The sequence below is a fragment of the Pongo abelii genome, chromosome 5 (assembly GCF_028885655.2).
Source record: "Pongo abelii isolate AG06213 chromosome 5, NHGRI_mPonAbe1-v2.0_pri, whole genome shotgun sequence".
Taxonomy (NCBI): domain Eukaryota; kingdom Metazoa; phylum Chordata; class Mammalia; order Primates; family Hominidae; genus Pongo; species Pongo abelii.
This window is the reverse complement of record NC_071990.2, coordinates 133,811,956-133,828,306: the sequence shown is the minus strand read 5'-3', so window position 1 is coordinate 133,828,306 and position 16,351 is coordinate 133,811,956. Positions and strand designations below refer to the sequence as shown.

Below are 16,351 nucleotides of genomic sequence, written 5' to 3'. Positions count from 1 at the left end.
TGGTTGTAGATGTGTGGTGTTATTTCTGAGGTCTCTGTTCTGCTCCATGTCTGCTTTTGCACCAGTACCATGCTGTTTTGGTTACTGTAGCCTTGTAGTATAGTTTGAAGTCAGGTAGTGTGATGCCTCCAGCTTTGTTCTTTTTGCTTAGGATTGTCTTAGCTATACAGGGTCTTCTTTGATTCCATATGAAATTTAAAGTAGTTGTTGCTAATTCTGTAAAGAATGTCAATGGTAGTTTGATGGGAATAGCATTGAATCTATAAATTACGTTGGGCAGTATGACCATTTTCATGATATTGATTCTTCCCATCCATGAAAATGGAATGTTTTTCCATTTATTTTTGTCCTCTTTTATTTCCTTGAGCAGTGGTTTATAGTTCTCCTTAAAGAGGTCCTTCACATCCTTTGTTAGCTGTATTCCTAGGTATTTTATTCTCTTTGTAGCAATTGTGAATGGAAGTTCATTCATAATTTGGCTCTCTGCTTGTCTATTGTTGGTGTAAAGGAATGCTTGTGATTTTTGCACATTGATTTTGTATCCTGAGACTTTGCTGAAGTTGCTCATTAGTTTAAGAAGTCTTGGGGCTGAGATGAGGGGGTTTTCTAAATATAAAATTATGTCATCTGCAAACAGAGATAATTTGACTTCCTCTCTTCCTATTTAAATACCCTTTGTTTCTTTCTATTGCCTGATTGCCCTGACCAAAATATCCAATACTATGTTGAACAGGAGTGGTGAGAGAGGGCATCCTTGTCTTGTACCAGTTTTCAAAGGGAATGCTTCCGGCTTTTGCCCATTCAATATGGTATTGGCTGTGGCATTGACATAAATAGCTCTTATTATTTTGAGATATTTCCATCAATACCTTGTTTATTGAGAGTTTTCAACATGAAGGGATGTTGAATTTTATCAAAGGCCTTTTGTGCATCTATTGAGATAATCATGTGGTTTTTGACTTTGATTCTATTTATGTGATGGATTATGTTTATTGATTTGCATGGGTTGAACCTGCCTTGTATCCCAGGGATGAAGCCATCTTGATTGTGGTGGATAAGTTTTTTGATGTGCTGCTGGATTTGGTTTGCCAGTATTTTATTGTGGATTTTTGCATTGATGTTCATAAGGAATATTGGCCTGAAGTTTTCTTTTTTTGTTGTGTCTCTTCCCAGTTTTGGTATCAAGATGATGCTGGCTTCATAAAATGAGTTAGGGAGGAGTCCTTCTTTTTCAATTATTTGGAATAGTTTCAGAAGGAATGGTAACAGTTCCTCTTTGTATTTCTGGCAGAATTCAGCTATGAATCCATCTGGTCCTGGGCTTCTTTTGGTTAGTAGGCTATTAATTACTGCCTCAATTTCAGAACTTGTTATTGGTCTATTCAGGGATTCGACTTATTCCTGATTTAGTCTTGGGAAGGTGTATGTGTCCAGGAACTTACCCATTTCTTCTAGATTTTCTAGTTTATTTGCATAGAGGTGTTTATATTCTCTGATGGTAGTTTGTATTTCTGTGGGGCCATTGGTGACATCCCCTTTGTCATTTTTTTTATTGTGTCTGTTTGATTCTTCTCTCTTTTCTTCTTTATTTTCTAGCTAGTGATCTATCTATTTTGTTTTTTTTTTTTTCCAAAAAACCACTTCCTGGATTCATTGATTTTTTTGGAGAGTTTTTCCTGTCTCTATCTCCATCAATTCTTTTCTGATTTTAGTTATTTCTTGTCTTCTGCTAGCTTTTGGATTAGTTTTCTCTTGCCTCTCTATCTCTTTTAACTGTGATGTTAAGGTGTTGATTTGAGATCTTTCTAGCTTTCTGATGTGGGGATTTAGTGCTATAAATTTCCTTTTTGACACTGCTTTAGCTGTGTCCCAGAGATTCTGGTACATTGTCTCTTTGTTCTCATTGGTTTCAAAGAACTTGATTTCTGTCTTAATTTCATTATTTACCCAGGAGTCATTCAGGACCAGGTTGTTTAATTTCCATTAATTGTATGGTTTTGAGCGAGTTTCTTAATCCTGAGTTGTAATTTGATTGCACTGTGGTCTGAGAGACTGTCTGTTTAATGACTTCAGTTCTTTTGCATTTGCCGAGAAGTGTTTTACTTCCAATTATGTGGTCGATTTTAGAATAAGTGCCATGTGGCACTGAGAAGAATGTATATTCTGTTGATTTCAGGTAGACAGTTCGGTAGACGTGTACCAGGTCCACTTGATCCAGAGCTGATTTCAAGTCCTGAATATCCTTGTTAATTTTCTGTCTTGTTGTTCTGTCTAATACTGACAGTGGGGTGTTAAAGTCTCCCACTATTATTGTGTGGGAGTCTAAGTCTCTTTGTAGGTCTCTAAGAACTTGTTTTATGAATCTGGGTGCTCCTGTATTGAGTGCATATATATTTAGAATAGTTAGCTCTTGTTGAATTGTTCCCCTTACCATTATGTAATGCCCTTCTTTGTCTTTTTTGATCTTTGTTGGTCTAAAGTCTATTTTGTCAGAGACTAGGATTGCAACCCCTGCTTTTTTTTTTCTTTCAATTTGCTTGGTAAATTTTCTTCCATCCCTTTATTTTGAGCCTATGTGTGTCTTTGCACGTGAGATGCATCTCCTGAATATAGCACACTGATGGGTCTTGACTCTTTATCCATTTTGCCAATCTGTGTCTTTTAATTGGGGCCTTTAGCCCATTTACATTTAAGATTAGTATGGTTATGTGTGAATTTGATAATTTGATCCTGTCATCATGCTGCTATTTGATGATTTCGCACACTAGTTGATGCAGTTTCTTCATAGTGTCATTGGTCTTTACAATTTGGTATGTTTTTGCAGTGGCTGGTACCAGTTTTTCCTTTCCATATTTAGTGCTTCTTTCAGGAGCTCTTCCAGGGCAGGCCTGGTAGTATCAAAATCCCTCAGCATTTGCTTGTCTGAAAAGGATTTTATTTCTCCTTCACTTATAAAGCTTAGTTTGGCTGGATATGAAATTCTGGGTTGAAAATTCTTTTCTTTAAGAATGTTGAATATTGGCCCGCAATCTCTTCTGGCTTGTAGAGTTTCTGCTGAGAGGTCTGCTGTTAGTCTGATGGGCTTCCCTTTGTAGGTGACCTGGCCTTTCTCTCTGGCTGCCTTTAACAGTTTGTCCTCCATTTTGACCTTGGAGAATCTGATGATTATGTGTCTTGGGGTTGATCTTCTCGTGGAGTATCTTAATGGTGTTCTCTGTATTTCCTGATTTGCATGTTGGCCTGTTTTTTAGGTTGGGGAAGTTCTCCTGGATAATATCCCAAAGCATGTTTTCCAGATTGTTTCCATTTTCCCCATCTCCTTCTGGTACTCCAATGAGTCATAGGTTAGGTCTTTTTATGAAGTCCTATATTTCTTGGAGGCTTTGTTCATTCCTTTTCATTCTTTTTTCTCTAGTCTTGTCTGCATGCCTTATTTCAGCAAGGTGGCCTTCAAACTCTGGTATCTTTTTTTCTGCTTGGTTGATTCGGCTGTTGATACTTGTGTATGCTTCATGAAATTCTTGTGCTGTATTTTTCAGCTTCATCAAGTCATTAATATTCCTCTCTAAACTGATTATTCTTATTAGCAGTTCCTCAACCTTTTATGAAGGCTCTTAGCTTCTTTGCATTGGGTTAGAACATGCTCCTTTAGCCCAGCATAGTTTTTATTACCCGTCTTCTGAAGCCTGCTTCTGTCAATTCGTCCATCTGATCCTCCATCTAGTTCTGTACCCTTGATGGAGCGATGTTGCAATCATTTGGAGAAGAGGCACTCTGGCCTTTTGGATTTTCAGCATATTTTCATTGATTCTTTCTCATTTTCATGAGTTTGTCCAGTTTTGGTCTTCGAGGCTGCTGACCCTTGGATGGGGTTTTTGTGGGTGCTTTTTTTGTTGTCATTGATGCTGTTGTTGTTGCTTCCTGCTTGTTTTTCTTTCAACAGTCAGGTCCCTCTTCTGTAGGGCTGCTGCAGTTTGCTGGGTGTTCACTTCAGGCCCTGTTCATCTGATTCTTTCCCACACCTGGAGATGACACTCCAGGAGGCTAGAGAACAGCAAAGATGAGTGCCTGCTCCTTCTTCTGGGATCTCTGACCTCAAGGAGCACCAACCTGATGCCAGTAGGATTACTCCTGTACAGGGTGTCTCACAACCCCTATTGAAGGGTCTCACCCATTTGGGTGGCACAGGGAACAGGACTCATTTTACAAAGCACTTTGTCCTTTGGTGGAGGGTGTGTGCCTGGCTGGGAGAAAACCCACTCATCTGGGCTGCCTGGATTCCTCAGAACTACCAGGAGGAAAGGCGAAGTCTGCTGGTCCACAGAGACTGCAGCCACCCCTCCCCTTAGGGGCTCAGGACTAGGGAGATCCAGCTTCTGTCCCTGAGCCTCTAGCTGGAGTCATTGGAGTTCCTCCAGGGAAGCCCCACGCAGTGAGGAAGGGTGGGTCAGGGTTAAGCCTGAAGAGGCATTCTGGTGGAAGACTGCCACAGCCAGTGTGTTGGGCTGTGGTGGACAAGTCTTGTGACCAAGCCATCCAGCCTCTCTGGCTCCAGAAGGGGAAAAGCACAGTCTGGAGCTATAGAGATGGATGCCGCCCTTCACTCGCCCAGGGAGCTTAGTACGTCAGGCAGTTTCGAGTCCCAGTGCTGGCTGCTGCTCCTCTCCCAAGGAGCTCAAACAGCTTAGACAGCAGGCAGCTGTGGTGCTGGTCGATCCTGCTCTCGGGAGTTCGGTAGGCTTAAGCAGATTCCAGTTGAGAGACTGTTGGCTAAGTTTATGTTTACTTCATAGACTCTCAAAATGTTCTTAATATATTTTTCATTCTTACCAGTGATGTGTAAGAACTCCTGTTACTTAATATTCTTGGCAGTATTTTGTATTTTCAGTATTTTGCGTTTTATCCACTTTAATGTGTATCTAGTGGTGTTTTCTTATGGCTTTATTTTCCATTTTCCTTGTGACTAATGATATTGAGCCTCTTTCACATGTTTATTGGTTATTGTAAAGCAGGTTTGCTGTGCAGGTTGTCTGAGTCCAGTAAGAAAACTCATACTTATACACAACAAGTTACATTAAATGGGTATATTGCTTACAGATAGGCAGCGAAAACAACAGAATCCTAGAATTTATTGTAAGCCAGTTCTCCAAGGCTCAGGAAATCTGCCTGGAATAGATGGAGCCTCTACTGTACATGTCCCAGTTGCATGGCAGCTGAAAGACCTTGAAAAGCAGCCCATTCTTGGTTTTATATCCCGGGGCAATGTGAGATTCAAGGCTAAAGCATTGAAGGACACTCTGTTTTCAGGGGAGTCTCTTAGTTGGCTTGGGGTGTGATAACAAAATAGCTTAGACTGGGTAATTTATAAACTACAGAAAATTATTTCTTATTGTGAAGACGGGGAAGTCCAAAATCAAGGCACCAGCAGTTTCAGTGTCTTCTGAGGGCTTGCTCTCCACTTCCAAGATGGCACCTTCTTGCTGTGTTCTCACAGGTCAAAGGTACAATTGGAAGGTTCCCTCAAGCCTCTTTTGTAAGGGTACTAATTCCATTCATGAGCATGGAACCCTCTTGACCTAAAAACCTCTTCAAGGCCCCACCTCTTAATACACTGCAGTGGAGATGAGATTTCAACATGAGTTTTGGAGGGACATGAACATTCAAACCCTATTGGGGGTACTGGAACAGAACCTGGGCTATGCCAGTCAGTCCCTTCCTATCTCAAGATTTTGTGTTTCCAGCACATTCTATAGTTATTCTTGAGAACTACAAGCAAAAATGAGAATGGATTGGATTGGTCCAGGGCCACCCAGAGAATTGTCCTAAAGTTTTATATATATATATGTGTATATATGTATATATGTGCATGTGTATAAATAAATATGTGTGTGTGTGTGTGTATGTATACAGTCAGCCCTCTGCTTTCCCAGATGCAGAGCATGGATTCTGCATCCATGGATTCAACCAACTTCAGATAAAGAATGTTTGAAAAAATTGCATCTATATTGAACATGTACGAATATTTTTATTGTCATCATTCCTTAACAATACAGCATAATAACCATCTACATAGCATTTACATTGTATTAGGTATTATAAGTAACCTGGAGATAATTTAAAGTAGATAGGAGCATGTGCATAGGTTATATGTAACTACTACACCATTTTATATAAGTGTCTTGAACATCACAGATTTTGCTGTCCTCAGTCCCCCATGGATACCAAGGGACAACTATGTATTTCTTTTTAATTATTTATTAGAATTTTTGTTCGTTGTTAATTGAATTACTTGTTTTCTTATTATTGAGTTGTAAGGGTTCTTTATACTTTGGTTGTAAGTTCTCTGTTGGATGCATGTTTACAGACAATTTCTCCCAGTCTGTGGTTTGACTTTCATTTTGTAGCTGTATTTATTGAAGTTTGTTTCATCATTTTTTGGTTTGTTTTGTGCTTTTCATATCCTGCTTAAAAAATCTTTGCCTACTCAAGGGAAGACTTTCTCTTGTTTTTCTCCCTGAAAAGTTCACAGTTTTAGCTTTTACATTTAGATGGATCCATTTTGAACACATTTTTGTGTGTAGTGTAAGGTAAATCCAACGTTCATTGTTTTTCATATAGATATCAAGTTGTGCAAGAACCATTTGATGAAAGAAAACTACCTTTTTACTATTGAATTACTTTGGAATATTTCCTGGAAACTCATTTGTCCATATATTGGTTCTTTCTGGATTTTCTATTCTGTTTCATTGCTCTATATGTTTAGCCTTACTCTAAAACCACATTTAATTATTATAGTTTTATAGGAAGTCTTAAACGTAGATCTCCAAAACTTTGTCATTTTTTCCCAAAATTATTTTGATAGTCTAGGTTTATTCTATTTTCATACATATATTTAAATCAACTTGTCAATTTCATTTTTAAAAAAGGACCTGCTGGGATTTGATTGGGATTATATTGAATTTCTAGACAATTTGAGAGAATTGATATCTTAACAATATTGAGTCTTGTATGAACATGGTATGCCTCTTCACTTATTTACTGTTCTTTCATTTCTCTAAGCACTTTTATGTGGTTTTTCAATATAGAAGTTTTGCACGTTTTGTTAATAATATGTTTTTTTTTAAGTTTTAGTTATCCTTGTCTGCTAATTCTTTAATCTCTGTCATTTCAAGATCATGGAGTATTGACTGATTTTTTCTTCTAGTTTAGATTCACATTTACATACTTGTTGATGTGTTTAGTAATTTTTGACTAGACATAGACAACAGGACATTATGCATGTTGTGTTAATTAGTACTAAGTTGTTTTTATTTCTTTAAAGAACCTTGTGAGTGTGAGTCTAGAATAGATGTTTACTCCGTGTAGTCAACAGAGACATTCCACTCTGGCTAGTTTGAGCTCAAATGTCTGCTAGCTCTATACAGGCTCTGGGAATTGCTTAGGTCACAATCTTCTAGTTGTTCATTGCCCAGTCTTGTGGATTTTACCCTAAATATAGTTGGCTTATTGCTTAGTTACTGACTCAGAGCATCCTTATACAGATTTTTCCTCTGCAATCGTCTACCTTGAATACGTAAGTTTCTTCAGACTCCCTTAACTCTGGTTTTCATCTCCTTAGCTTATTGAGATTGTCATTTTCTGTTTCGAAATTCCCTTTCCTGCATTCTGGTCCAGAGAATGCTTCTAGGCAGAAAGCTGGGATGAACATAATATTCAAACACCTTATTTGTTTCCTTCCTTTTGGGGATCATAGTTCTGTGCTATTTTCCAATGTCCAAACCAGCTGTTTCATATGGTTTGTCGAATTTTGAGTTTTTTACAGGAAGTTATTGTCAGTTACTCCAACATGGCCAAAAGTGGAAGTCTGTTAATGAATTTTTGTTCCTTTTGCTGGTTTTTGATCACATGTTTACTTGCTTGATGGATGGAGAGTCTGTAATATAGTTCATTTAGCTATAAGTACATGGACATTGTTTCTTGGTTACATCTTCCATCTCTCTTCCTTCCTTCTCCTTCTCTACCCCAAGAAAGGCACTAGCAACAAAACTTTTAAAACAGGAGTCCAGAGAGGCTCAGATAAGAAATGTAACCACAGATTATTTTTCTCCATCTGCTTTTCAATTTATGTAGAACAGAGGGACCAAGTATAAAAATCATTAAACTTTTAAAATTTCCATTGATCAGTTTGAATTTATAAGAATAAATAGCTTTATGTTTCACTTAAAAATTTAAAAAATTACTCTACCATGGTGTATTGCAGTAAACTTTGCTATCTTCTTAGAAGAACATGTCTCAGAGTTTAGATGGAATTTACAAAGGAAAATTACCCATCAATATTAAAGCATAATAATAACACTGTTTTTTACTGGCTACAGTAATATATATATATATATATATAAAATACCATTCGTTTACATGTATGTATGGATAGACATTTACACACTGACAAGATATGCAGAAATGTAACTTTTTATTTCTGTAACATTCCAAATTATTTCCAACTAATCCCTAATCCCAGTAAAAGCAGAAATACTTGCTACTTTAAGGTTACCTGTTTCTGGTTTAAAGCTTAGTCTTTTTGAAAAAAAGTATTCAGGATAAACATTCACTTTTTCTGTCTGCCCTTTTCTCTAGGAGATAATTTGGAAGTGTGTAGGATAGGCTAGAAAGGTTAGAGATGACAAGTAGGATGTTTATTAGTATAAAGTTATCATAGAACAGAGGCCTAAAGCAAGTTAGTGGGAGTGGAAAGGAGATGATAAATATGAGACAAAGATGCCATCTCAGAAAGGTTGGTGACCACATCCCCAGGTCACCCAGCCTCAGTCATTCTGTCTCCAACATACGAGCCATTGGGCCTGGCCTTTCTACATATCTGTTCTAAAAACTGACAAATGGGGTTACACCTCTTCTGTCACTTTATGTTGGACAATCTCAATAATAGGCAATTTACTAAATTATTATAGCAGCAAAGCTTTTTAAGATTTCATCTGTGTATAATGTTCACACTATGCACTCTTAACAGCGAGGCACCAGAGGCTTTAGGCCACCTAAGCACCATAGTAAAGACTGTCATGCCACCTTGTGGTGTTTCAGATGGTTACAGACTGATGATTTTCCCCTAGCATTTCTCTGGTTATAAAATTGATTTTCTCTTTTTTTCAAATTAGGCATTTTATCTTTTTGAAAAGTAAATTTTATTTTTAATAATTGACTTAAAATGATCAATAGCTGTAGCTTTTAGTGCTTTTAAAAGGACATTGTATGCAAATATAATAACTTCTTTCAAGTCAAGTTTTTGCTTGATACTAATTCTGGATTGTGTCTCTATAAAATTGTCACAATATATTTAATTTTCAAATGCTATAGATTTTAGGTCATTGTTAGGTATGTTTATGTAATGTGATGCTGATTGCTCTTACTTTATGGGGCTTCACTTTAAGGTCTTTGTATAAAATAATGCATTTAAAACTCAACAAAGGTATATATTGATTCTAATTAAAGGAAATTATTTAAAATGTAAAGATCTATATATATTACCTATTTTCCTCATTGTCTCACTTATTAGATATGGAAGAAATATTTCAAATTTAGACATAAAAAATTATCTTTGTAACTCCAAGAAATTAATAAGGAACTTTTAATTTACTTAAAAAGATGATATTCAATGTGCCTGAGTGGGTTATGTATGTCAGAGAGAGAAATGACATAAATAAATTTTAAAAATGTGAAGATTAATGTATATTCTTCAGCTGAGATTATTTGATAATTATAGAAATTACTGTAACATATTGGGATGTTATGGGTGCCAAATACTTTCTAGTCACCATGATAATTTCCTGCAAGGTCCATGGATTAATGTAAAATTTTGTGACACGCCAACACTTACACTTTTCCCTTTTTCAGGAATCAGTAATATAAAACTTATATTTAATGAAAGACAACACCTGAAAAGTATCTTTTTAAGCAAGTTATGTCATTCACTTTTTCACTTCACTTTTTCTGTCACCTTTTCTGTCTGCTCATGTCATTCTTGTGATTTCTTTTTCCTCTCTTGGATATTTGGCATGTGATTTTTGGAGTGGCAGGTGAAGGCAGAGTGTATTCTATATAGGGTATTTTTTTTCTCAGTACATTTTTAAAATTTCAACTTTTATTTTAGGTTCAAGGGATGCATGTTTAGGTTTGTTACAATGGTATATTGTGTGAGACTGAGGTTTGGGGTATGAATGATTCCATCACCCAGGTAGTGAGCCTAGCACCCAACAGGTAGTTTTTTCATTCTTGTCTCCCTCTCTCCCTCTCTCTCTAGTAGTTCCCAGTGTCTGTTTTTCCCATATTTATGTCTATGTGTACTCAATGATTAGATCCCACTTATATGTGAGAACACGCAGTTTTTGGTTTTCTGTTCCTGTGTAATTCACTTAGGATGATGGCCTCCAGATGCACCCATGCTGCTGCAAAGGACATGATTTCTCTCTTTTTTGTGTGTGGCTACATAGTATTCCATGGTGTATATGTACCACATTTTCTTTATCCAGTCCACCTTTGATGGACACCTTGGTTGATTCCATGTCTTTGCTATTGTGAATAGTGCTATGATGAACATACAAATGCATGTGGTCTTTTTGGTAGAACTATTTATTTTCCTTTGGGTATATAGCTAGTAATAGGATTACCGGGTTGAATGGTAGTTCTGTTCTAAGTTCTTTGAGAAATCTACAAACTGCTCCCACAGTTGGCTGAACTAATTTACATCCTCACCAACAATGTATAAGCATTGTCTTTTCTCTGCAACCTTGCCAAAAACAGTTGTTTTTTTTGTTTTTTGTTTTTTTTTTTTTTTTGCATTTTAATAATAGCCCTTCTGACTGGTGAGATGGTATCTCACTCTGGTTTTTATTTGCATTTTTCTGATGATTATTAGTGATGTGGAGCGTTTTTTCATGTTTTTTGGCCTTATGTATGTCTTCTTTTGAGAAATGAGTAAAATTTTTGAAGCATTGATCAAATCACGTTTTTTGTTGTATTTATCTTCTCACTTAGCTAAGCCAAAACAGATCAGCCAGCAGGGGTCAGGCTTTTATAGTGTATGGGTTTGAACTTTCCATCTCTCACAGTATCTTTTAGGAAGCTGCAGGTTTCTTGATTACACTATTAGCATTGTACTTTTCAGAAATGAATGCTTACCAGTTAATTTTTTAACTAGAACCAAACCAAATTAATGTAGAATTGTGAGACTCTGTAGAAGCTTTCTGAGACAAAATTATTTGTTTAAATTTTGACCGGGCATGGTGGCTCACACCTATAATCCCAGCACTTTGAGTGGTGGAGGTGGGAGAGTTGCTTGCGCCCGGGAGTTCCAGACCAACCTGGGCAACATAGCGAGACCCCATCTCTATTAAAATATATAAAATTAAAAATAAAATTAATGCCAATCTGCTACTAAAAAAATAAATATCATTCTTTAAAAATCTTTTATTTAGTATTTCTTCTAGTAATCGCTGATGAGCTCATCAACGTTTTGCATTAGGTTATCTATGTGTATGAAAATGAATAAGTGTGAGATCTATTATAGGATGCTGAAAAGTAAAGGAAACATGTAATGCATTTGTTCTGAATATGACTAGCTGTGTCTTTTAAATTCAGGACCTGGCCTTTCATTATCAAAAGTCCCAAGCAATATAAAAACCTTTCTTTCATGGATGCTATGAATAAGTTTAAATGGACTAAAAAGGAAGGTCTCTCCTTCAACAAGCTGGTCCTCAGCCTGCCAGTGAATGTGAGATGTTCCAAGACAGACAATGCTGAGTGGTCGGTAAGCTCTTTTTAACCCCTGACAACCCAGATGACACATTTTATCTGAATCTATTACAGGAAAACCTAAGGAGAAGACAAATATCCATAAATCCAGGAGTCCAGTTGCCTTTTAATGTCTGATAATTTCTGTTCAATGATTACTTGGATTGACTGAAAACTCCTCATTCTACCCCCTTTCAAGAGAAAAATTAGTTCTAAAATTAAAGTTGGGGTAGAGCAGGAACAGGCCGGAATGAGTGCTGCAAAAAGCAATAGAGCCTGCTTTGTATTCTTTTCCAAAGGAGTGCCTGGCCTTCTTTTCTGTTTCCTCCTAAACCCTAGGTTTCTGACTCCCCCAGTGTGTGACTCCTTTGGTAACCACTCCTGCCCCCTTTATCCCCTGCAGAAGTGTGGGCAGCTGAGCGTGCTTGGTCACTGTGCTGCTTTAAATCAGATGTTCATTTGCATTGTTTGTGCTTCCATTTTCAGATTCAAGGAATGACAGCATTACCTCCAGATATAGAAAGACCCTATAAAGCAGAACCTTTGGTGTGTGGCACGTCTTCTTCCTCTTCCCTGCACAGATATTTCTCCATCAACTTGCTTGTGTGCCTTCTGCTACTCAGCTGCACGCTGAGCACCAAGAGCTTGTGATCAAAATTCTGTTGGACTTGACAATGTTTTCTATGATCTGAACCTGTCATTTGAAGTACAGGTTAAAGACTGTGTCCACTTTGGGCATGAAGAGTGTGGAGACTTTTCTTCCCCATTTTCCCTCCCTCCTTTTTCCTTTCCATGTTACCTGAGAGGCATCAATCAGGTTCTCTTCTCTTTCTTAGAAATATCTGATGTTATATATACATGGTCAATAAAATAAAACTGGCCTGACTTAAGATAACCGTTTTAAAAAATTGGGCTGTCATGTAGGAGTAAAAGAACTCTTTATTTCCTACTACATTCTGTTTTATTTAAATACTCATTGTTGCTATTTCACTTTTTGACTTGACTTTTATATTTCTTTAAAAAATTCCTTCCTTTTAAAAAATATAAAAGGGACTACTGTTCATTCCAGTTTTCTTCTTCTTTATTGTTCTTCTAGTGTGACTTTTCGAGTGTAACAGCCGTTCTTCCTGACTTTAACATTGTCCAGTTCTGGTCTTTTCTGTGAATTACCACTGGGACCCTTACCTCAATGCTTTTTGTTGATGCCCACTCTGGTTCCCTTGTTTATCTGAGTCTGTTGGTACCCCAAATGACCCCACACCCATCTTAAAGTACTTTTTTCCACCTTCCCTGTTTAGTACTGGCCAGATGAGTTTTTTCTAGAGCTCTGTCACTATCTGAAAAGAAAGAGGCTATGGGAAACGTAGAAATGGTATGTATTAATAACTGATCATAGGCTGAGGAGAAAAAATGTAGCTGGCTGCAAACCCAGTGCTGTGAGGTGACTTGTATGAGGTTCCAGGTCAAAGACAGACTGTGTGAGCCAGTCCAGGAGGGTGTAAGTTCTGAATGGTTCCTTGCTGACTGTTGGGTGACACATGTACCACATACTGGCTCAATTTAAGTCATGGTTCTATTGTAGATTTATTTTTATATTAGTTAATAAATGACTTTAAATTGTCACGAATTGAAAATCTTGTCACTCTTTTGGTTTTCTTTATATAGCTCAGCCAAATCTTGTTTTATGTCCTGTCCTCATCTCTTAAGCTAAATCTGTTTGGATCATATTAATAAACTAAATGAAATTACATTTTTGTGTGGTATTTTATACACTCCTTAAGAAAAGTAAGTGGTTCAGTACTAGTATTGACAGTAAAAGTCAGTTAAGAATGTTGCATTTTCCATTCCATTTTGAAGCCCTTTTTGCCCCACAATGTCTTCAACACAAACCATATTGCCTTTTAAATAAATATGTTTTGGAGTATTTCCTTCTTGATTCTTAGAACTTGTACATTTGATGAAATGTTTTTCATATTTATGAGGCATATTTTTGAGTTTACTTTATTTCTTTTTATAAGTGCTATTTCACATTCTATGATTTTCCATTCAAATATTTATATGAGAAATATAATTCCAAATGCTCCCTATTTGAAATTTTATGTTGATTTTTACTTCAGAATTTCTGAATTTGAGGTATCAAAGTCAAATGATTTCCTCCTGAGATTCTGTAATATTATATTTGTTCTTACCAAGAACAAATATTCTGTAATATTATATTTGTTCTTGGTAAGGAAGGTGAACATACCAGCTAGAAGAGGGTAAACAGCTTTGGAAGCTTAATTTGTGGAGCCAGGCCAGGGAATCTGTTCCATTGATGTTACTAAGAAGAAAGTTGACATTATTCTTCTGGAAATTCTCATGAATATATGTGATTTCAAGGAATAGACTCTATTTCAAATTAGGATAGGTTATCTGTTGTAAGTTCTATAGAATTCTGATTATATTCTAAATCATTTGGTCTTATGTTGAGCACACCTTCCTGAACAGCCGGGCTTTTTATTACTCCTTTTTCAGAGAGGCTTTTAATTGCTTTCCTGGATTAAATAGCATCACCTGACATCTAGACTGTCAGGCACAAGTCCCTGAGACTTCGGGGAGAATGGGGTCTCCATGTATGATGGTCCCTGGTTGGATCCTTAGGTTCAGAGAGTGTGGAGAAGACACACCTGGTGAAACCAACATTCATCAATGCCATGTAAAATTGAGGGAATCCTGGGTGATCATTTTTTTTTTTTTTCCTGAAGGGGGCTCAGGCAGAATCAAAGGAGTCCTAGCAGAGATAAGAGTGATGTAGTCAATAGAGGTAGACACATTAAGAGCTTTGGACTTTGTCCTAATGGCTCCAGAGGCCAATGATGGGTGGCAAACAAAAGGACATTTGGAAGCAGTATGTTAACGGCTATTGCTCAGCCAAACTCATTATTGGGTATAAAAGTCATTTCAATTTTTAATATAAGTATTGCTGATTTAACAACTTTGAAATTAAAACTTTTTCATATCCCTGAGTATTTTCTTACATCTAGGTCATAATAAGTGGAATTACAGAAATAATCATTGCGTATTTCAAGAATTTTGATGAAATATTGCCAGATATCTTTAACTTTTTCTCAAATGGTTTGGAAAAATATCTATCTGTCTGTCTATCTATCATCTATCTATCTATCTATCTATCTATCTATCATCTATCTATCTATGTGGCATCTGTCTGTGTATCTACAGAGAGAGACATGTAAAATGATAATAATGGGTGAGTCTGGTTGGAGAACATAAGATTTCTTTGTACTATTGTCGCAATTTTTTAAGTTTGAAATTATTTCAGAATAAAAAGCTAGAAATGCAAAAGACATCATGAAGGATCCAGCTACAGCACAGTGATCCAGGTAGGTTTTCTTCCCTTTGCAGTATTCCTACATTTTGAGGTGGTAAAGAGAGAAACTAGATGGTGCTTACTCCTCAGATACCCCTGAGAGAGGGCAGAGATGACTGCAAGTTTGTCAGTTCTGACTAAAGATAGGATGTGCTTCCAGTCTGGAAATAAAAAAAAAAGAAAAAAGAAACCACAAAACAAAAAACAGAAGGCTTGAGGGACCCAGGGAGTGAGGAAAAAATCCCAAAAACTAAAAAAAAAAAAAAAAAGTAAGAGGTCTTGCAGGCTGGAAATCACTTAAAAATAATATATTTATTTTGCTCTCCCCCGATTATAAACCTAATGTGTGATAATGCCCATTTGCTAAAGAAAACTTAGAAAAGTATGATAATTTTTTAAATAATAAAATCTGTTAATCCTATTGACCAGAGAATAAATAAAACCTGTTAATAAATAAAATCTGTTAATTCTATTTCCCACTTCTGACTTTTACGTGCATATGCTTCTAGTATATGTCTGCAAAGGTGTATATCTGTGTGTATTCATATATAGATGGAGATACAGATGTTAGGTAACACTAGCTTCTGAAACAAATTCCAAAATATCAATGCTTTAACACAATGAAGTTTATTTTACATCAAGTAGTTGCTCAATGTGTGTTCATTTTGTCATTGGCTTTCCTTCTTGTGGTGATTCTGGGACCCAGGATCGTGTGGCCTTATAATTCCTAGGGCTCAGGGTCATCTGCATTCAGCCTGCTAATGGAGAAGGACCTGACCCACAAGGGGCAGAAATCACTTCCACTTTCACCACGTTGGTTAAAATAAGTCACATGGCCTCACTGAAATGCAAGAGGGGCTAAGAATGTCATCTCTCTTTGGGTACCTGGAGAATGACAACACTACAGAAAGGAAGCCATCTCTGCTGCAATATATGTTTTTAGTAAAATTGACTTTCATCTATTCAAATGATTCCAAGATTTTTGAGTTTTAAAAACAATGATCAAACCAACATAGGGTTGTCAACTTATGTTTGGCAAAATAGGATACTAAACAGAATAGTTACTATTTATTTAATAAATTAACAAATTGTATTGAGCCTTTGTTGAGCCATGCTCTGTACTACAGCGTTGGGCTTGCAATTGTGATGAAGCCCATAGCTGAGTACACTAAACCTCTTATC

At 36.7% G+C, this 16,351-nt stretch overlaps 1 protein-coding gene across 1 annotated transcript in view; it reads left to right on the top strand.

Moving 5' to 3' along the window:
* MOXD1 (monooxygenase DBH like 1) overlaps positions 1-13,552 on the top strand; it is a 104,471-nt gene extending 90,919 nt beyond the window's left edge. Inside the window, exons 11-12 of the mRNA XM_002817366.5 lie at positions 11,650-11,818; positions 12,289-13,552. Of these exons, the coding sequence (XP_002817412.3) occupies positions 11,650-11,818; positions 12,289-12,453 (334 nt within the window). The 3' untranslated portion in view covers positions 12,454-13,552. The remainder of the gene's footprint in view (positions 1-11,649; positions 11,819-12,288) is intronic.
* The last annotated feature ends 2,799 nt before the right edge of the window (positions 13,553-16,351 follow it).